The 23,636-nt window shown below is 33.5% G+C and overlaps 1 protein-coding gene across 2 annotated transcripts in view; it reads right to left on the bottom strand.

The window, feature by feature from the left end:
- Positions 1-2,352: 2,352 nt before the first annotated feature.
- The window catches only part of LOC129514644 (cadherin-19), a 92,022-nt gene continuing 70,738 nt past the window's right edge, over positions 2,353-23,636 (bottom strand). For both annotated transcript variants that reach the window (XM_055333400.1, XM_055333401.1), the window contains exons 10-12: positions 8,643-8,760; positions 6,487-6,738; positions 2,353-3,530 (exon numbers count right to left, since the gene is read on the bottom strand). In XM_055333400.1, the coding sequence (XP_055189375.1) occupies positions 3,040-3,530; positions 6,487-6,738; positions 8,643-8,760 (861 nt within the window). In that variant the 3' untranslated portion in view covers positions 2,353-3,039. The remainder of the gene's footprint in view (positions 3,531-6,486; positions 6,739-8,642; positions 8,761-23,636) is intronic.

Genomic DNA, 23,636 nt, shown 5'->3' with positions numbered 1-23,636 from the left:
CACATATACGTTGTAAGGCCAGGTGGCTAAGGGATTTCAATACAAGACGGGCAGAGCTAAGGCCACAGTGTAAGACAATGGTCAGATAGGCCTTCTTGAGGAAATCACAGTTGATCGCAGACCTGAATGAAGTGAGGGAATGAAAAAGAGAAATGTTTGGGGGCAGATTGTTTCCGGCCTGGAGCACGAGGCTGGAAGAGTTAAGAATGCAGAAATGAGCAAGGACAGATTACTACATGGCCTTCTATGTCAGGTCAGAAAGTTGATTTGCATGACAAACATGCTGTGAAGCCATGGAGATCACTCGGGACTAGAAGGAAAAGGAGTCTGCATGTTCCAGCGGAATAACATCAGCCATCGTCATGATGTAGTTCTTTATTGAATCAGGCACTGCTTGTGCTTCTTGTTTGACTAATTCATCACTGCAACCATGTGAATTAGGTTCCCTGGACCTTGTCTTACAGATTAGAAACTCAGATCTGCAAAGAGTAGACAGTTTGACAGAGTTCACACAGGTACTCGAACAACAGTGCACTAATTCACACTCAGGGCTGGTAGGCTCAAGCACAAGTGCTTGATGAACACCTATTTTCACTAGCAGTTTCTGATCCCCCTAAAGGACTTGAAGTATTTTCTTATTTCAACCATTAGTAATCCAAGACTTACACACAAACCTGCGAATTAACTAAGGGTAATGTTTAAGCACTGCAGGTGTTAATATGAAGCTGTGCTATTTTCATAAATATCTGCATTGATTTAGAAATTGACAAAAATGAGATCTTAATGTCATGCCTTTAGCTTAGGATATAGCTGCATTCTTGCAACACCCAAGCGACTACAAAAAGGTCAAATGTTATTGAAATATAACCAAGTATGCTTTTTATGAAATTGCATCTTCTATACAAAACTCAGATACTATTTTTTATATAGTTTAAAAGGACACTTTTTAAACTAGCAAATAGATATGCAACCACTATGTTCTTTTCCTATGTACCTGTGATTAGCAATCCCGTCAGAATTTAACACATCTGCTTAGTGTCACTGGACTCCAACCTGAAACCCCACTGATGCAGATGTGCATTTTTTAAAGTGTCTATCCAAATTGATAAGTTGTTCATAGGCTTTCACTCATGACAGAACCTACTAGGTCCCCAGAAAACCCTATTTCTGTTTTTCTCATTTATTTTCCATGGATTGATTTATCTGTTGTTTATCATACTTTCCAATTCTTCAACCAAGATTACACAGCACTATCTTTTAAATACAGGGAATAATCCTTTATGGAATAATTCCTGAAAATATATCTAATTATACTCTCAATTTTATGTCAATGTGATAGATATTCTCTCAATTCATACATTTTTATTTTATTGTCAAGTGTTTCTCTTTTAACAATTTGTTTGGTTTAGTATTCTTACTCTTCCCTAAGTAAATAATGGTATGAATGCATAAGGATTTTCTACAGCTTATGACTTCTCATCAACTTTAATAGCCTCCTAAATCGTTGTATTTCTAGTCTTGGGCTGTTGTGAAGTGATGATACCTATGTTGCCAACAAAATGGTACCTGAATTGATATTGATGGAAAGCCTCTCTTCTATTACATGTGGTATTTATGTTTCAAAGTACAGAGGGGGAAAAATACTGTAGCTATTCAAATAAAAATTATTAAAAATATTTTATCTAAGCCTATACGATCAATTTGGTTCAGCTCATTTTCACATGCTGCTAATAAGAAATGAACATATAAAACGATTCTGAGAACATTGTATTCGCCATTTTCTTTCCATTCAACCTATGAATTTTGAATTCCTTTTTGATTTGGATAGAATAATAAAGATCATTCTTAAGATGTTGATTAAAATTAAAGTGTTTTATTATCTTATTATCTGATGTTATCATAAAGCTTGTTATGTGGATGTTATCATGGATTTCACCATGTCCAGGAGCTTAGCATACTTCCTTCATAATGCTACAATAAAAGGAACTATTGCACCTAATTTTATAACCCATAATAAAAAAAATGACAGTGAAGAATCAGTTATAGTCTAAGCTCTTAATAAAATACAAATGCTGAGAATTTTATGTTTTATTCTATGTGTGGTAAGAATCAGTATGGTTGATCATAATATTTTGGATGAATATTAATTCAACTTTGAATCAAATACTTCTTTCATTTATTCCTATCTTTTTAGTGGCAATAAAAATTTACTTAAAATTTTTCATGCTTTCCATGATTATCATAAAGTTTAAATTTAATGATGAGTAAACCTTGACACGTATTTCGCTATTGCATTGTAATGATGAAGATATACTCTGGTTACATAAAAAAATAACATAAAACACTCCCAGACACATTTTCATACTCCTTTTTTATACAAATCTGTAACATCAAAGACAATACAAATCTACACTGTATCTTTGATTAATTAACACATACCAAGTATCTATCTAAATTTGAAATCAGTTTTCAAGTATGGTCTTGACAATGATTTTAAAATATCAAAAGACTATGAATCATAGAATCTGAATCAGAAACTTGCTTATTCATTAAAAAACAGCTTTTAAAAGTTTTATAGAATCACCCAGATTTTCCTAGATGTGTATCTCCATATAGTATCAGGAACTTAAAACACATAAACACTTTCCTCTCACTTTGTAAGATTTTTTTTTAAATGGCTAAATGAAATAATATTAAGTTGATCTAGTTCAGGGCCTTTCTCACACGAAAAATTAAAAAATTCAGAGAATTTGTATTGGATGGTAGCGAAAAAAGTGCTAGATGACTATTTGCTACATGTCAGAGTTGGCCTGCACTGGCACAGGAGAGCTGGTTGTTAGCATCCTTCCACGCCTGCGCTCAGGGACAACATGTGGGTAGCTTGCAATAAACAAAGGGCATTTACTTCAAGGAAATCAGAAGATGCTATAATCCACCTCCCCCCCACCCCAAGAACTGGAGTACACAACTCTTTACCAAGAGACTACCAGTTTGCCCAAACATATTAACATTTTTTAAAATTTTACTAATAAAAAAGCCCTAATTATTTGACTGCATAGCAGAACCGAACATGCATGCTAATCTTTTGAAGCGAGGTCCCAATTCATTAAGGTAATCATAATTTTCATCCTGATCAGAGACTGCGGATCCTAAGGAGCTCAGGGATCCAGCTAATGACCCTGTTCCCTCAAAAGCGTAGGTTTGGAGGGAGTCAAAAGGAGGGGCACAAGGATCAGTATTAGCTTCTTCCAGCTTCTCTAGAATGAATTTCCGGAAGATGGCACTGTCTGGGCCAACCTGCAAAGATTGCCTGTACAGGCTCCTGATCTCTGCTGCAGCAGTTTTCCGTGTCTTGCGTTCCCGCATGATGGTGCTACTCCTCAGCTGGACAATATCAAAGGCCTCTGTATCTTCTTCTCCTCCCCCTTCATCATCGTATCTGAATATATTCTCTCGGAAATCTTCACCTTTCTCAGGAAATAGAGTTGGCTTCCTTCGCTGTTTCAGACCCAGGATCAAAAAAATAAACCCTGACAAAGAAAGCATATGAGCATATGAATTAACATAATATAATAAATACAGCATAATATATTAATATAAGTTTATATTTATAGATGTTGTATATTACTTATAACAAACCTTACAATCCTTGCTTTTGTTAAAAGCTCAAGACATGAGCTTAGATTTTATGATTTTAAGAAAAAAGAAAACATACTGTCCACCATGAACAATGCAGGGGTTGGGGGCATCATCCCTGGCACAGTGGAATATCCCTGTATAACTTTTAACTCCCCAAAACTTAATTACAATATTGGCTGTTGAAAATTTACAAAAGGGTCATGCAGAATGACAAGGCAGTATAGCAATCTTTCTGCCTGATGATTTAGAGTAGACAAACATCATAAAAATAGAGTGAACTGTTTTGTGATGATAATTTATTTTTTAAAATTATTTATTTATTTATTTATTCATTTATTTATTTATGATAGTCAGAGAGAGAGAGAGAGAGAGAGAGAGAGGCAGAGACACAGGCAGAGGGAGAAGCAGGCTCCATGCATCGGGAGCCCAACGTGGGATTCGATCCTGGGTCTCCAGGATCGCGCCCTGGGCCAAAGGCAGGCGCCAAACCACTGCACCACCCAGGGATCCCCGTGATGATAATTTAAAATTTTATTTTTTACATATTGAAAACAAAAATAAAAGGAGCATAAGGGAGAATTTTCCAATCCATAAGCATTTTTCAATGTTAATAACCAATAATCCCTGTTAAGAGAAGTTAAGCACAACAGAGCAGTTTGAAATTCCCCACTGAGGCAAATTATTTTCTAAGCTAATATTTATTGACTACCAAGTATATGCCACCAGACAGTTGGTTTAGAACCTGTGCACAGTGATACCACATTAATTTCAGAAAGCCCAAACCATCATTTTTTAAAATCATAACACTGGTATGCCCACAAACAATATTCATTACATAAGATAATTTTAATACCACATAGAAATAGAATGATTCCAAAGCACCCCCCCATTTTTAGAGAAAATTGTGTATGTGTATGTGTGTGTGTGTGTGTGTGTATGTGTGTGTGTCTGTCTGTCTGTATCAGGAACAGCCAACCCTTTCATAGCCTTGGAATGAATTTAATCTATAGGACCTGAAACTGAGACATGAAGTGATGTTATTAATATTATCATATAGAGAAATGCATTAGGCAATGTTTTATATAAATCTTACCTTTAAAAAATTGAACTAGTGTTCTTGAAATAAGGTCATTGTGTTTGAATCCAGGTACTGTGAAACTCAGCTCAGATATATGGTTGATATAGAAAGGGAGCTAATAAATAATTTTTTCAATCTATGAATTGGAGAGAGTATTCATGACACTTTCAAAGAAAACTATCGGCCAAGCCACACTTTCCACCCTCTAAATCTTATTCCTGCCCTTGACTGTGAAGCTGTCCTTGGTTTACTCATAGGGTTTTTGGACTTGGTTTAGGTCTGTACTTATTAGTAAATCAGTACTTGTCATCCTCCAAACACTACACTGCTTTTACTGCACTTGATTCTGATACCCAGCTATGTAGCTCTATGTTCTCTTTTATGATCAAAAGCCATGAAAAAATCATCTTAAAAACTGAAGCTGAAAAAAAAAAAAAGAAAAAGAAAAAAAAACTGAGGCTGGGTAGGAAAGAATGGTAATTCGGATAGTAAAGAGGAATGCATGACTTTTGAAGCTTTGAGAAAGATGAGAGTGAAGGCAAAGCAATCCTTGAAAAATGTATGCCATTTTGAGCATGAGTTTGGGATTATAGAAACAGTGGCTGAGAAAACTCAATAAAGTTGTGTTGACTTTTGACATGAAGTTATAAGGGAAGCAAGATAGGCTTCCCTTATAAGAGAAGGTAAGGGGGCTTGTAAGTGATGGGATTGTATACACTAGTATGTTAAATAAAGAGAAAAGGTTATGCTAAATGAATTATTTGTAGTCTTGGAAGCCTGACTAAAACATTTTGGGGTTCATTGGCCTCATCCGTAAAATGAGTATAACATCTGCCTGTGAAAACAACAACAAATAAGCAAAAACGAAGCCTGGGGCTCCTCAGTGGCTCCATGGGTTAAGCAGTCAACTCTTGATTTGGCTCAGGTCATGATCTCAGAGCTGTGAAATCCAGCCCTTCTCCAAAGGTGCTCAGTGCTGGTTGAGGTTTTCTCCCTCTCCCTCTTCCCCTGGCCCCTCTCTTGCACTCCCTCTCTCTAAAATAAATAAATATATGAATAAGTAAAATCTTTTTTAAAAACAGCAATTTTTCTTAAGTTTCCTTTGTCGTTAGCACTTTGATCAAGTAAAAACCCTCCATTTGCATTCCTCCAGACTGTTAACTTCTGTAGTGGTCCTAGGGCTCTAGTGAGTTGCAGCATAGGGTTGAATAGACTGTTGTACAGTTACGGAAATTTAATACATCATGTACCAGCTGCATGACCCTATGTAGACCACTTAATTATTTGAGTTTCACTTTCTTCATTCATACAATGCAGGCAATAGTAGTTACCACTCCATAAGATTATTGTGAGGATCAAATCGCATGTTGCATGTAAACACTCAAGACAGTATCCTGGAGTGTCATGAGCACTCCACGGAAGGCTATTATTATTATTATTATTATTATTATTATTATTATCATTATTAATTACTAGTTGTTATATAACTGCATTTGCTGCAATGCAGTGTCAAAAACATTTCTAAACAAATATACACACACATGCTGACACATTCAGAATTCAAGGATCATTGATTTTCATCTTGAAATGCGTGATCACTCTACTTTTCATTCACTCCACTGGTTCAAGAATTGCAACACATTCAGAAGAGCAATTAAACACACACACATGCAAAACCCATTCCATGCTGTGATAATGGAATTGACATTTTTTATATTTATCACATTATTTTCAGTAAATGTAGCTAGGTTCAGTTTGGTACTACTTACCAAATATTATCATAATGCTTATCAAAATTGCAAGTATGACTTCTGTTCTGAATCCCATGGAAAGCAAAATGTCCTTGTCCCTGCAGGTCTGTGTACTGCCATAGTCATCACAGTCACAAATGTGTATGGTAAGGGTGTTTGTGCTTGTAAGTGATGGGATTCCATTGTCCGCAATTAGGACAGATATGTAGAAGACAGGCTCTTCTTGAAGGCTAAAACCAGTTCTATTAGTCAAAATTACAGCTGTGTTATCTAAAACAAAAATCCATGTGCATAATTTTTCAATATTATAAATGAAACTCATATGTATAAGAGGCAATAGTATAAATATATCCAGTAAGGTTAAATAATAAAGACATTTCTGATAAAAAGATAAAAGATCCACTCAAAAACTCTCTATTGGTTTGGCATTGCCCTAACCCTAATTACATAATTAGATGAATACGTGAGTCCGTTCCAAAACGCCTTTGATAAAGGTAGAAAACAGCAAGTAGAGCATAGAAAACAGCTTTGTAATCAGATCTCAATATTTTATAGAGGCTACTGATATTAAATTTATGACGACAGTATGAATTTCATTTGGATTATTTACCGATGACACATGCTTTTTCTAATAAAATCTCATTCTTTTCACAAATACCATAAATACACAAGACTTTCTGTCATCCACCAATATCACAGCAAGTGATCTCAAATCATGTATTTACTAATGAGTTTTGCTTGGTAGGAAAAATTCTATTAAGATGTTTCATTTTACTTTGACATTATTAACCCATTTTCTATTTAAAATTCAGATAACAGCTAAACCTTAGTACCCCCACTCATATAGGCAGAACATTTAAAAAAATCAACAAAGATGAACAATATATGACACATTTGAAGTTGTTTTCCCCTGAATCCCAAAATATTCTAAGTAACTTTGTAGTGTAATTTCTTGTGCCAGAGTCCTTATTTCCATTTTTTTTGTATTGTTATAGCCTCCCAAATTTTCCATAGCAATCAAAACTTAGAAGACAGAAAGAGTAAAACACAAATAAATGAAGTTTCAAAATGCGTGCCTGTTAACCACTTTTCCTAAATCATCTTTTTAAAACAAATCCTCCATCATGCTTTGGAACCTATAAAACTTGTGATTATATTTACTAGACAGATTGAAAAGATAAGAGTTTTTAAAAAAAGATAAGAGAGTTTACATTTTTCCATTCATATTTTGTCAGATTACTTTTAATTACAAACATTAAACTAAATTATTTTTGTTTTAATAAACTTAATTTGTCCCAGTAACTTATAGTAACATAAACAAACCTAAGCTACAATTTATTTCTTATATTGGTATTTGCATTTTTTAATCCTAAATTTGAGTTTTTTTCACTGGGAAATTTGACAAGGAGAAAAAGGAGAGAACATGTCTGCGTTTATTCTCCCACAAAAGATCTCCCCTACATCGAACCAGGTATTTGGCTATGGATGCTTGAGTAATAAATCTTATAGCGTTTCTTATCTTTAAGATACAAAGTAAAATTAAAACAGATCCATATGATGACAAGAAAATCTTCTACTGAAGTGAAAGGAAAAAGAACAGAGTGGCTTTATGCAAAATCAATCCACTTCTGTATAGAAGGATAAGATATGCTGTCTCTCCACACAGAATCCTTTGGAACACTGTGTCCTTGGATTGATATAATCATTTCATTTTGAAGGAAAGAGAATAATCTTAAACCAATTTTATATATTTATAGCTTCTAATTAATGACTCCAAATATCTGTGAATCAATCAAGCTAACATGACTATAAGTATATATCATTTTCTTCCCCAGACATAGATTGAAGTTTGAGTTTTACAAGGACATGAAAGGAACCACAGTGTCAGTACTGCCATTGTATTTGCAGGGTCATTTAGTTTTTGCAAGGTCTTATAGCCACTGATGACTTGAAAAAGTGTTTCTAATTTAGAGAAATCCAGTGAGAAATGGGGTTAGTATTTTCAGAACTTGACTTTGGGTTTTGTTTACCATTTTCATTGCCACTATTGCTCTATTTCTCAACATTATCATATTACAAGAACCATATAAAAAGCAACATTATAAAATTTCCTTTGAAATCAGGCACATTTCTCAAAGAAAGGATCAGAAGTCATTATGAGTGAATGGCATTACCTTCATTATCTATAATTATGAAACTTGAGTTCTTTGTGTCTTCCACAGATAAATTAAAGTAAAAATGATGATCTTCTACAGATTCATCTCTATCCACTGCACTGATGGTCTGAATCACCTAGGAAAAATAGAAGTAGGTTGCTTGGTTTTTGATTCAGGAATATAATTATTGTTATAAAGATTATTATCATTATTAGTATTAGCTTTTATCAAAATTGCTTTACCAAAATTTTTATGTATAGTGCACAGGATAACTTAAATTTGGGGAGAATGTTAAAATATTGTCTCGGGTGAAAAGTAAGTTTACTTGCCCCTTTCAAAAGAGTGTTTTGATATTATGTAATAAAATTTTGGTGGTGGATGGAAGTTTGTTAAAAGTTCTCAAAATACTGCTGCTACAAATCAGGATTTCCTCCCATCCTCTGGGCTTAATTGCTCCTTCTTCCTTTTTCCCTCTCTCTTCCCTATCTGAATAGCAGCCCTTATTATTTGTTGAAGTGATATATTCCCTGCTCACTTGAGAGCATAACTGGGGTAAACTTATTGTCTTACTAAAGTATTAGCTAAACTAATTAATTTTTTAATTGATTTGAGGAAATAATGCATTTAGAGCTTAGGGGCAGTGTATATGATTTCCTTTTCCATAAAGATTATAGCAAAAGTGTTTCATATCCAATATCCAATAAATTCCTATTTCAGAGCATAAAAAAGTGAAGTAATACAGTTATGAACACATCAGTTCACAACTAATTCTTTTCTTTCAAGACATGAATGTGTCAGTCAAGTAGTTCATTTTTGTCAAAAAAGCGATATGCTGTCAAGATCGCATAGTGAGACTGTGATTAATTCTGGAAATTAAATTGATTATAGAAGTTATTGTTTTGAATTTTCTAGAATTAAAGTGCTTTTAACAATGTGTCTGCAAGATGACAGACCCCGAATTTATAAGGTTATACTTTCAAAGAAGAGGTATCTCTCTATATGCATAGTCTTGTACAACTGATGTAGTTTATACATTATTTTTCTGAATTGATTTTTTTTCCTTATAACACATTACTAATTGAATTACACTCGTATAGTGTTAATTAAATAATCTAACAAGACATATTTTCATTCAATCCATTCCTACAATAATAAACATGCACTGTATTCAGGTAATGCTTTTATTTTGGATTTTCATAATAGCCAGGGTGAAGGATGGGAGACTGAAACTCTGATATTTTGAATTCTAGCTTTGCCACTTACCAGTTTTTTATTCTTAAAAAATTGGAGATACTAATACTTAACTTTTAGGAATGATTTTTAGATTTGTATGCCATAGCTCATCAAACTGCTTGTGATACAGTTAGTACATGTCTTAAGGTGTTTTCTTCATAAAAGTATAGTCTTGTTGGGATTTGCATAAATAAGATGGTATCTTGAATACTGTATGTAATTTCATTATATGTATACTTGTGTAATTAAGATTGATAGCAAATTGTAAAAATCTGTGTTTACCTTATTGACACATGCAGTCTTGATTTTTAGACAAAGCATAATTTATCTCACTACCTGACTTTCTGTATGAAATACATGCATCAGACTAAATGTTATAAATGTTTTCCTTTTGCCTATGGAGGCTTAAGAACACTGCTAAGATTGTGGCTTTGTATATACATTTTAAATAATTTTAATTAAATTACTCTCTACATATATATAGGTAAAGTGAATATGCATAAGTTTCAATATCCTGGCTCCCTTTTAATGTACACACGGCCACTTACATTTACTTTATAAATTGAATTTATATGTGCTTTATGGGTTTTTTTACAAAACCCTATTTTTTACAAAAATAGGAAGCCACTGACAAAATAGAATCAGTCACAGAGGAGGTCTCACTAATTCTTTTGACGTAACCCTGAACACGTACACTACTCTTGAGAACACAAATTTCTAAAAAAGAACCAATATTAAAGAACACAAAGGTCTTGACTAGGAATGTACATTTTTCCTTTTCATTGGAAAATGGAAAGATTTTTGTTTTAATTTTCAAATAAAATTCTAAGAAAAAATCTTGTTGCATTGAATAGATTTCTAAATTATTTTCTTACATCTACTTACTAGGGGCCTATCACTGTTGTATACATTGAAGAGAGGAGCAAAAGACAAATCAAAAAGTGAGGAGTAGAAAAAGAATGGCCATGTTATGACAAATTACGAGAGCTCAGATTTCTAAATTCCTCGTCCTGGGTAAAGTTTTATCTATTTTTTTTCTGAACCACTACATGTGACTTTCCATTTATTAAACTTTAAAATGTATAATGGAAATACATTGTGACAGTCTAGAAAATCTAAGAGTAACCATTTCTCAATGGGGACTCACCTAAGGGTCTGGGATTGTTCTATATATTATCATAAATTGTCCCTATTTTATATTTACTTATATTAAGCCTCAAGTCACCTAAGTATCTTAGGTAAGTAAAATGGCTGGGTCAGAATTTAAATGCAAGCTGAGGCTACCACAGGGTAAAATGAGTAGTGCAGGTGGCCCCCAGAACACATTTTCTTCAGATTTATTGAGAAAAACAAAATTGAAAAATGTTTAAAATATAAATCATGATGACTTGATATACACATACCATGTGAAAAGATTATTTCCATGCAATTAATTACCATATCCAACACCTTACATATTTACCATTTTTTAAAGTTTTACTTTCTAAGCAAATTTATGCAAAGAGTTTTATCAGCTATAGTCATCATGCTATACATTAGGTCCTTACACTTTATTCATCTTATAATTGAAAGTTTATACTCTTTTACCAACCTTTCCCTATATCGCTCACCCTCAAGCCCTTGGCAACCACTTTTTATTCCTCCTAGACACACTGTTCAAGCCCTAGACTTTGTTCTTGTTCATGAAGTTTGCATAAAAAAAATACCCAAAAGGATGTAGCATACAAGAAGCAAACAAAACTAAGTCTCATTAAAGATAGAGACATACAAAGAAATAAGTAATATAATTTCTATAGAATAAATATAGAGCAAAAATAATGATAGGGAAAAAAGGAGACGATAATAATCTGAGTATTAATGATTTTAGGAAATGATTTTCCAAAGTAGAATTAAGCAAATGAGCTAATACGTGAGTAAAAATATGAATTAATGGGGAAAGCGTGATTCAGACAAAAGAATACCAGTGAAAATTATGAATACAGAGATCATATATTGTTAGGTAGAAATAAACAAAATTTGCATTTTTAGGGCAAAGATAATTAAACATTGGCAGTTTCATAAGTTTCAACTTAATCATTTTATGGAACTACAAACAGTATTTGACTTTAAAGATAATCATGGGAAAAAAGATAATCATTTCGTGTCTATCAATAACTATGACTTCTTTTTCGAAAAAAGGAGGCACGTGTGGGCCAGCTTACTAAATGTCATTCTTAGATTATTATTATTTTGATTTAAAAAATCAGTACAACATCCATTTTCACACAACATATAGGTATGAATGACCTCTATTGAACATGCAATTTTTTGATAGCCAGGCAAGGATTTGGAGCAAACGGTAATACATTTGAGTCTGCTTCTTTACCTGAACAACAGATACAAATGAAATCTACTTCCAGGATTAGTTGATGATTAAATTTTTGAATGAGATTACAAATTATAAATTGAAATATGAACTGTAAGTCAATGTACAAGTATTTAGTATTGATACAAGTTATCAATTCCTTGGAATGTGTTTAATAAACAATACCTATCAAAGAAACATGTTAAACAAAAAGTGAGGATTGCAATAAATGAATACAGGGAAGGATTTTTAAAATTTCATCTAAATTTCTTGCTTATGAAGTTATTCTAGGTACTTGTATCTTGCATCAAGGTACAGTAGTGAATTCTTACCCCCATCATCAAGATATATTGTCAACAAATTTGAAGAAGACTCACTTTTTGTACCACTCCACTGAGGAAATGATACAAAATTAGACTTGTTTAGACAAAGGATTCAAAAAGGCTGTTGAATATCCTCTCAAGGGCATCCCTGGGTGGCTCAGTGGTTTAGCACCTGCCTTCAGCCCAGGGTGTGATCCTGGCATGCCAGGATCAAGACCCACATCAGGCTCCCTGCATAGAGCCTGTTTCTCCCTCTGCCTGTGTCTCTGCCTCTCTCTCTCTCTCTCTCTCTCTCTCTCTCTCTCTCTGTCTCTCATGAATAAATAAATAAAATCTTAAAAAAATATTCTCAAAAGGTCAGAGTATTAATTAATACAATAATAGAATTAGAGCTAACAAGAAAATCTAGTTTGTAGCCTGTTTTCATTCTTTGTTTAGCAAATTATTAGGAGAAAAATGTTGGGAAGCTCATGGTATTCTAATACTATGGTCTGGACAGAAGCAGAGATACTCTAAGTTTCCAAAAAGGACTTTTTACAAAATTAAATGTATTTGAGTATCATAGACATGTAACATTTTGCCATTTACTTATAGATATTTATTTCTATTCAGATAAAAAATTTACTTTAGTAAGTTTTATCTCAGTATATATTTCATTTAATTAAATTAATTTTAAACCATACTGTATATTTTTATTAAAAAGTCATATAAAATCATCATAAACAAAAATTATAAAACTATCTGACTAATATCCCAAAAGTATCCATTTAGCAAATATTTCATTGGTATTTGGAACATGCCAAGCGATCTTAGGAGGTGGGGGTGCAACAGTGGCCAGAAGCAAGTGTCTCTGTCACCATTGTTCACATTCTAGTGGAGTAGAGGGACATAATACCTAAAGTAAAGAATAAAAGAGCAGAATAAAACACCCAAGGTACATAATACCTAAAACAAATATTTGGAGATCAGAGGACCTGGCCTCTAACCTAAAATTATATTATACTTCAGAAGGGAGCAGTGGTGACATCATGAAGGGCATATTAAAGAGTTTGTACTTAATTCTGAGGTCCACTTACAAGTTCTAAATAGAAAAAAAAAAGATTTATTTTTCATTTAGAATCCCACAATCCAAATGATTGGGGAAAATCTGCATTTTAGAATGTTCATTCTGAAGACATCCTTAGTGTGAATTTGAAAATACGGATCCTAGTTAACAAGCTGTTGCCATAATCCAGGGGAGCAACTGGTTCATACTGAAAACCTCCTGATATGTTCTATAAAGACAACCACAATCCCAGTTATAGAATGTGAGTTCTTTTTAATGAGAAATTACATGGAAATTGCTAAAGTGTTTATATAACTGAAGATGGTAACAACACACTCTCAGGTGAAGATATGGTTTCCCAGGCTCCAAATTTCCCATAGGGAAATTTGATATCGTCAAAGTAACATTTCACCATTTCTAAGAGGGCACACACTATATTCTTCTGACTATTGTCCCACCACTAAAAACTGATTTCCATGGAAATTATCTATATGCCTTCAGACTTGACTGATAAAGATAACTAATAAGCAAAAACTGTGGTGTGTCCCTGCATGTGGGCTGTGAGATGGATGAGAAGTTGGGTTTTATAGGAGCGTCCTTCAACAGAACGTTCATGGTTCACTTCAGAAGATGTGCTAGGTCCCTGGTAGGGTAGCAAGAGTGAGGATAGAATAAAATTGACAGACTACAGGAGTATTTAGGGGATGGAACCAACAGAATTAATGACTGATTGGATATGAAGAACGGAATAAATTAAGGATGATGTCCACACGTCCTCACACAAGTTGGTGAGTTATGGTAATTTTGCAAGATATTGAAAAAATTGGAGCAGGTTTGGAAGAAAATTTGGTCTAATCTTAGGACATATAGTTAGATATCTCTAGTTAATTGGATATACACTTTGAAATACAGAAGAAAGAATGGGCATAAATATCTATAAGTCATTTGAATATGGACTTTAAGACATAAGAGCGATTGAAAGGTGATTTTGAAAAAAAAAACTAAAAGGACAGGACACAAGAGAAAAGGGATTGTAAGAAGAAACAGTTTATAACGCAGGATCATGGAATTTAGGCAACAGAAAATTTTGCATGGAGATAATGTAAATGTCTTTACATTAGAATATTGATATGAAAGAATCTAAAAATCGCTGATATTATACCTCACTTCTGGAAAAGATATTTGGTATCAGTCAAGATAATGGGAATCATTAATTTGAAAAATTAGAACTATTTCCACCAAACAGGAAAGGCAAATTGCCCTAATGTCGGCTCATTTATTATACTCATATTCTGCAAACCACTGAGTATTTTCTCCCTCCTCCTCTCCCCACCCTAAGCATTTACCGGCAAAGAACAAAAACAAAAATTCTGTTTTCCCATGTAGATCATTAAGGAAATGCCTGATTTTCTCCAGAACGGAACACAACTCTTCTGGCATTTTGATTTTCTACAATGGATGTATTATCTCTCCAAAGCAGAGAGACACCTTTTAATTTGTCATCTTGCCCAGCAATTAAGCCTGTGGGAAATAAGATCAAGAATGATCTTCATTGCGGGATGCCCGGATGGCTCAGTTGGTTAAGGGCCCGAACTTGGTTTTGGCTGAGGTTCTGATCTCAGGGTCATGGGATTGAGCAGGCATGGAGCCCCACCCTGGGCTCCGAGCTCAGCGGGAGGTGTACTGGAAGAGTCTCTTTTTCTGCCCATCCCCCCACTCATGTGCGCGCGCTCTCTCTCTCTCAAATAAATAAATCTTGAAAAAAAAAGGAATGGTTTTCACAGTATGAGAAAACATATAAAATATTTCCTTACTGATTTTAATTTATTACATGTAAAAATGATAGCATTTTGTACATATTGTGTAGATACACATTAAATTAATTCTATGTTCCTTTTAAAAATTTAAACTTTAATTTGGTAAGAACATTAAATATGAGATCTACCCTCTTAACACGTTTTTAAGTGCATGATACCACCTTGTTAACTAGAAGCAGTGTGGTGCAGCAGATGGCTAGAACTCACTCATCTTATATAACTGAAACTTTATACCTGTTGAACACCAACTCTCCATTTTTATATTTTTTAAATGCGACTTCAAGAAAATTTAAAATCCCATCATATTTATTTGGAAGTATGCACTAGATCTCATTTCTTCAAGTAAATGCCCTTCTTTTCAATAACTTATATTTTATATTTCATTCTATGGACCTGAGCTTCAAAAGACTATGAAGTTGTTGTGTGAGAGCAGAAATTTCTTCATCCTTGCTTTAAAGTACGCTACCACACGAGATTCGGCATTAAGTGAGATTTTGACTACTTATTTGAGTGCTAGTATTCATTTTATTATTACTATATTTATTATGGCTGCATTTTGTCTTGGTTTATTTGTTTCCCTGGATTTGAGTTTTAATTTCATCAAAGGGCTTCTTAGCATCATCAAATGAAAAGTTTATGTGTATCTTTTTGTTCCTTTGAGATACTGATATAATGGAAAATATTAATAGATTTTAAAATATTGTTTTGCTAATTCTAAAACTTCTTTCTGTACTGTGTATCACCATTAATACCTTCATAAATTGTTTTAGTTATAATTTACATATAATGCTTACACCACATTTTTAATAATCTTTTCATGTTTATGTTTGCAGCTGTTTAATTTTGTCACTTTCTACTATGAGTAAAGCTACATAAAGTAATTTGAGGAGCACCCCTCCGCCCTTGTTTTGAATACTTTGGGGAAGTTTATACAGTATGAGGAGGAGTTGTCACTAAGAATTTTGATTTCTTGACCTAAAATATTCTCAATAATATTAATGATTATCCTTTAAATCTCTATTCTTATTTTTCTTATTTTATCTTTTGCGTTTTATTACCTTTTATTCCGGCAAATTATTTCTTTAACTTTTATTTTGAAATACCTGTAGATTCTAAGCAAATTTCTTTTTTTTTAAGATTTTATTTATTTATTCATAAGAGACACACAGAGAGAGAGAGAGAGAAAGAGAGAGAGAAAGAGAGAGAGGGAGAGAAACAGGCAGAAGGAGAAGCAGGCTCCTCCTTCATACTACTCTTCCTTGTCACACTTTAATCCACACTCCTACCCTTGTTCCTTGGCAACCACTAAATCCTTCAACCACTAATTCCTTCTGTCTCTTACAGTATTGACTTTTGGAGGACGTACTATAAATGGAAACATAGAGCATGTAAGGTTTAGGGTATTGCTTTTTTTCAAGAAACATAATGCCTCTGAGATTCATTGTGCTATGCATGCATTAATAACTTCTTCCTTCTATGGCCAGGTGATATACCATTTTATGGACGTATCATACTTTGTTTAATCATTCCCTTGGGGACAGACATCTGGATTATTTTGGTTTTGGCTATTATGAATAAAGTTGCCATGAATATTTTTATGCGAACATAAATTTTTCTCTGACATGGATGCCACATTCTGACCAAATGAGTGATTATTGGGTTGCATAGTAAGTATATATTTAGTTTTATAATAAACTGCCAAATTATTATTCATTTTTTTATTTCCATCCCCTCTCCTCCCAGCATTTGATGATGTCCATGGGTGTTGTTATGGAAAGTGTGTGTAGTAATAGCCCATTGTAATTGCAAACTGCGTTGTCCAAATAACTAATGATGTTCAACATCTCTTCATATGCTCTTCTGCTTCCCATATAACATCTCAAGTGAAATATTTGTCATGTCTTTTGCTCATTTTATAATTGGATTATTATTTTTTTTTACTGTTGAGTTTTAAGAGTTCCTTGGATATTCCAGATACAGATCCTTTAAGTCATCTTTGGTTTTCAAACAATTTCTCCTAATTCATAGGTCATTTCTTTAATCCTTTTAACAGGGATTAAACATTTTTAAATTTTTATAAAGTCAAATACTTTTTTTTAAATAGATTGTGCCTTCAGTGATATATCTAAAAACTCTATCTAGTAACAAAGAATAGTTTTTTTCTTCTGCATTTACTTCTAAAAGTTTTTACAGTTTTAAGTTTAGGTATAAATCTCTGATACATCTCTAAATAACTTCTGTGTGATGTATGAGGTTCAGGTGGATTTCTTCCCTATGAATATCCAGTTGTCCCAGCAAAGTTTGCTGAAAAGAGGAGAGAATTTATATGTATCTTTGCATTTGCTCCAGTACTATTCATGTCATTCAGATTTTCAAATTTATTACAACACACAAATATTTTATTATAAAATATGGGTTTTTTTTACTCCCATTGTTCTAATTCTTATTTCTTTTGTTTTGATTTGTATATTCAGAGGAATCATTTTTTTCTTGTACTACAAATAACAGTTTTGAAATTAAATAATCTGGTAAACAAAGAAAGACGTATTTAATTACTTCAGGAAAAAAAGTGGCAAATGCAGTTTATTGAGTTATTGCTACAGAGATTTAAGAAGCAACAATTTTATCTGTTTCAAACCAATCCAAATAAATCATTAATCTGACAAAATCAAACCTCCCAGTAAGGAAACAAAACCAATTTCAATTAATGTTTATATTGAAGTTTGTAATTTTTTGATTGTTATTTTATAAGTCATGAATTCCTTTAAGCATGGTATAAAAAATATTACTCTGTTCCTACCTTTATCTGCATTGATAGTTTTGTTTCAAGTGTACACACACACCTTGTAGCTCATTTAGAATCTCTTTAGAAAGGAATGAGCCCCATGTTAAGAACTTGTAAGACTACTCTTATCTGTTCATTTTAACGGTGACAAAATTGCTTTTAACAAAGGCCAATTCTACCCATTTTCTCACTTAATAGAATTTTATCTTTACTAAATCCTAATAAGATAGGAATTGTAGGGCAAAGATATCTTTCTTTTTCAAATGAGCAGATTGGTATTCAGTGTGGCGGGATCATCATCTAATTTGGAAAGTGTGGGTGATAGTAAAATTCTCTTGTAATTGTACCAGGCATTCTTTGTGATATTGCTGTATACTAATGATTTGATGTTTCATTCCTAAATGAGAAGAAATATATTTCAATTAAAACTCATGTTTTTCTACATACATGATTTTTACACAATAATAAAGAATACCAGTTAACCTATACAATGACCCCAAATTAATACCAGAAACAAATGTTTACTGCAATCCTCTCTAAAGGACCCTTCGTCTCTCTAAAAATTAGGACAAATCAGTTTTTTTTTTAAAAAAGGACATTTAAAGAATAATAAAGGGAATCAAAATTCTTTTCCTATTCTTTCAATTTTTCTCAAATGGTAGAGGCAAATTCATCACTTCACACAGATACATTCAGTTATTGTTGGAAAGCTGTGTGCTTTGTATTGCTTGAGATTAAATCAGAAGTTTAGTAGATAATATCACTCAAAAAGAGAGAGAATAGACTGAGTTAATAAATATTGATCTTTTCCTTAACACTGGTCACTTTGGGGTGAAGAATAATAATTAGCTGGAAAAATGACTTATTATTTAGTTTTCTAATATTCTAATGTATTCAAGCAATGTCCAATATCCCCAAATAAATTTATCATTAAGAAATTACCATTTTGAAAAAAAAAAGGAAAGATATTACCATTTTGGGAAGACACAAGCAAAATCCTATCTAAAATAATAAAAAAATATTGTATAAAATAGAACATTGTTTTAAGACATACAGGTCTTCTGAAATGCAATTTGAAAATTTTAAATTGTTTTAAAACATTACACCTTTGGCCTCCCCATTTATTCATGGATTTATATTATAAAAAGTGAACCAGCATGGCTCATGGACAATCTTATAGTCTCACACACATATCATGAGCTTTAAAAAAACAAGTTTCAGAATTCAAAGTGTCTTGCCCTTATTATTTGCAAATACAAATTTTAAAAATCTGATAACATTGATGCCAAAATGAAGGTAGTGAGGGAGAATGTTGCTTTTACAGAATAATATTGATTATTCAAGAATCTAATTGCCTCAAATTGCGTGGATTCAAGACTCATTACTCTGGTTGTTCTAATAATCTAGGAGTGAATTTGAAAGACTATTTTTCTTTTTATTGGGTTTAAGGTGCTTTATTAGGTAAACGACATCTCCAAACAACCTTTACTTTGGTTTTTATTCCTAAATTAAGGTCATCTACATGCTCACATTTTATACTCATTTTGCCATAAGTAGTTGGGATTTCTACATCCATAAATAACTTATTAAATATATATTTTATAAAGCAATTTATCAAAAATACTCCTTAAGAATACTATTAGTTAATATTCTAAGAGACTAATTAATAGAATGTGGGTTCTTGATAAAAATAAAAATTATGCTAATTTTTAGGAAAGCTTATTATAGAAAATTATTTGGGAAACTCAATAAGATCAACATACAGAAAGTATTCACATTAAGAAATAATTAAGATGTCATCTGTAATGGTTATAAAGCACATGAATACTTCTTCATTGGCAAGGTCTCTCATAGTATTTTGAAAGATCACATACTACATCAATACCAAGGAACCAGCTGTTAAACAAATAATTTCTTATCAAACAGCAAGTACTATTGTATGTTAATAACAGAATGACTTTTTCAAGTTTTTCAGGTAGTTATTTCCCATCTATCTTTTGTCTTTATTTTTAATTAAAATTAATGATAAAGCCATAAATGTGTAGGGTATATGAATATAACTATTTGTAATTGGAAAGATTTTTGTTTCAAGTTTCTATTTAAATTCTAGTTAGTTAACATATAGTGTAATATTGGTTTCAGGAGTAAAATTTAGTGATTCATGACTTTTAATCCCCAGTCCTCATCCCAACAAGTGCTGTCCTTAATACCTATCATTCATTTAGCTCATCCTCTGCCCACCTCCCTCCTTCAACCCTCAGTTTGTCTTCTATAGTTAAGAGAGCCTCTTATGGTTTGCTTCCCTCTCTTTTCCCCCTTCCCCTAATTAATCTGCTTTATTTCTTAAATTCCATATATGAGTGAAATTATAAGGTACTTGTCTTTCTCTGAGTTATTTTGTTTAGCTTAATACATCCTAGCTCCATCCACATCATTGCAAATGGAAAGATTTCATTCTTTTGGATGGCTGAGTAATATTCCATTTTATATATATCTTTCTTTTTTAAGAGGGAGTGGAAGGAGCAGAAGGAGAGGAAAATCTCAAGCATATTCCATGCCCATTGAGGAGTCCAATACAGGACTGGATCTTATGTCCCTGATATCATGACCTGAGCCCAAATAAGAGATGGAATCATAACTGACTGAGCCGAACAGGCACTCCTGCCACATCTTCTTTATATATTCATCAGCCAATGGATATTCGGGCTCTTTCCATAATGTGGCTATTGTTGATAATGCTCCTATAAATATCAGGGTTCATGTGCCCTTTTGAATCAGTATTTTTGTATCTTAGTGTGATTGCTGGGCTGTAGGGTAGCTCTGTTTGTACCTTTTTTGAAGAGTCTCCTTACTGTTTTCCAGAGTGGCTGCACCAGTTTGCCTTTCCACCAACAGTGTAAGAAGGTTCCCCTTCCCCCCATTCTCACCAACACCTGTTCTTTCCTGTGTTGTTAAGTTAGCCATTCTGACAGGGGTGACGTGGTATCTCATTGTAGTTTTGATTTGTATGCAACTGAAAAGATTTATTAAATTTGGCACTGCTTGCAAGCATTGTATTTTTAATATAATTTTCTTTTGCATTCTTTGTCTTCTATGATAGCGTCTCATGTTTAAGATAGTTTTTTTTTATCTTTTTGGTATTCTTATCTTTAAATATTGTTTATATTAATTCAATCATATTAAAGGTTAGAGAGTTCTTTACTATTCCTAAGATGTATGTCTCTTTTGGAAATTTAAAGTATTTATTTCAAAAAAACAAATAACTTTGCGTAGCTTTATACATATGCATGTATTTATGCACACATGCACATACATATAACAGAGGTAGTCCAACTAGTGAATGATGAGTGGGATTATCATTTGCAATTTGAGGGAAAATTATTTACCTCTGGATACATATAATAGTTTTAATTAAAAAAAACCTGAAAATTTATCATATCTGTGTTTCTCTAATGTACATTAATTATAAATAAAGAAAATAAACAAGAAATAACCGTGTTGGAGTTTCCCTTATACTGTTATTCTACATTATTGAAAAATAAGAAAGAACAGGAGAGCTATAAAGTGAGAGCAAGAGAGAAAGAGAAAGTGGGATTTTCTTGCTTTTCTGGATTGGTATCCCAATTTTGTTACTGACCATTCTGTGTTTTCTGCAGTACCCCACTAAAATATCACAAAATCTTAGGAAAATGACTGTTTCCAAATCTGAGACAGAAAGTATTAAAAAATGAGCATATGTATCAGTCTGGACCCAATTGAGGGATAGGAAGCACACAGTAATTTAAAAGGAGGAATATTAATATAAAGAATTATTAAGTTACAGTAGGAGAGTAACTGTAAAGATGTAATGAGAACTCCAAAGAGTACTCAGAAGTACAGTGAAATTATCTACAGTAAAGACAGACAAATGTGGAAAGGAAGCCCTCTCCGCAAGATGAGCTTTAGATCTCCTTGGGGAATGTTTGGTTGCAGCATCTTGTTTTCAGGACAATGGAGTTCACCGGGTTGCGTGGGCTGGAGCTAGTCCACATTCTCCAGGCAAGCAGAACAGTCCTCCAGGGTGCAAGCATGTGGGTGGACAGAAAGGCAGAAGGAGTTGGGAGGCTACTATGGTTGCAGGGCCTGGAGCTCACAGCATTCACATTGTGAAGGCTGCAAGACCTCCCAGGCCTGGGATGGAGCTGTATGGTAGCCTTGGGAATGTACCTCTGGGGCATCTGGGGCTATACTTGTGGCTGGATAAAGCACCATGTGTATCTTCACACCAGCCAACTGTGCAGGATGAGAAAGGAGAAAACAAACATGCTCAACACAGAATCAGGAAGAGAAGACTTTTCCTTCTTCACTGTTCATCCAGTGCCCTACTTTGACAAGGCTCAACATTTCATTCACAATAAAAGAAATGCTCTAACGGGATCAATCCGTTCTCACAGGATCAAGGAACAGGTACTTTTTAAGGAGGAACTGAAGCCAGAAAGCAGTAAATGAGTAAGTGGCAAAGCCTACAACATATTGCTGTACCAAAAATGATGAAAGCAATCAAAGACTAGTAAGTCACATCTAAAGCACACAAAAACATATATGAATGTCTGGAGATCTATTTTTCTCACCAATCTTTGTCCATTTATAATTCTCTTTGTGATGTAGATTGCTTACATTTTTTTCCTTTGTTTCTTCTTGTGTATGTGTATGTATGTGTGGGCGAGTACATGTATGCATGCTTTAAACTATATGGTGCTGGGATTTTGGGGCATCAGAGATGCCTGTTCTTTTGTAAAGAGTGCTGTGGGGAAAGAGAGAGTGTAGGAGAAGAAAGAGGGATCTTCACTTTGGGATGCTTAATATAAACACATTCATACCAAATTCCATCTTCCTTGGCACAAAGGCTCCCTCAGGTTTTGCTATTATGAAGTTTTATATTCCCTACCCCAACATTTTCTAAATTAATTTCATTTTAGCAATTTACTTGGGGGTATCTCAGGCCAGGGGCACATCATAGAAGTTTTCTCTTTTCTTTATATTGCATTCACTTTTCATTCTTCAGTCCAGAGAAGAGATTCTTTCCTCTCTGCTTCCACACCCAAATTTCCAGTTTGCACTCTGTAGAAATAGATACTGTTTTTACATCTATCCTTAGCTTAGTCAAGAATTCATACTGGGGTGCCTGGGTGGCTCAATGGTTGAGGGTCTCCCTTCAGTTCAGGTCATGATCTCGGGATCCTGGGGTCGAGTCCCACATCAGGCTCCCTACATGGAGTCTCCTTCTCCCTCTGCCTATGTCTCTGCCTCTCTCTGTGTGTCGCTTATGAATAAATAAATTAATAAATATCAAAAAATAAAAGAATTCATACTAGGTGACATGTGTATTTCCCAATTTGTATTTCGATGGTGTAGTTGCCTTCTTATTTTATTAACTGAGTATATATTCCTTGTTTTTAAACAGAGTAAAATGCATTTCCTCTGAA

This window comes from Nyctereutes procyonoides, unplaced genomic scaffold (genome assembly GCF_905146905.1).
Source record: "Nyctereutes procyonoides isolate TBG_1078 unplaced genomic scaffold, NYPRO_anot_genome, whole genome shotgun sequence".
In the NCBI taxonomy this organism is placed as follows: domain Eukaryota; kingdom Metazoa; phylum Chordata; class Mammalia; order Carnivora; family Canidae; genus Nyctereutes; species Nyctereutes procyonoides.
This window is presented reverse-complemented; position numbering and strand designations above follow the sequence as displayed.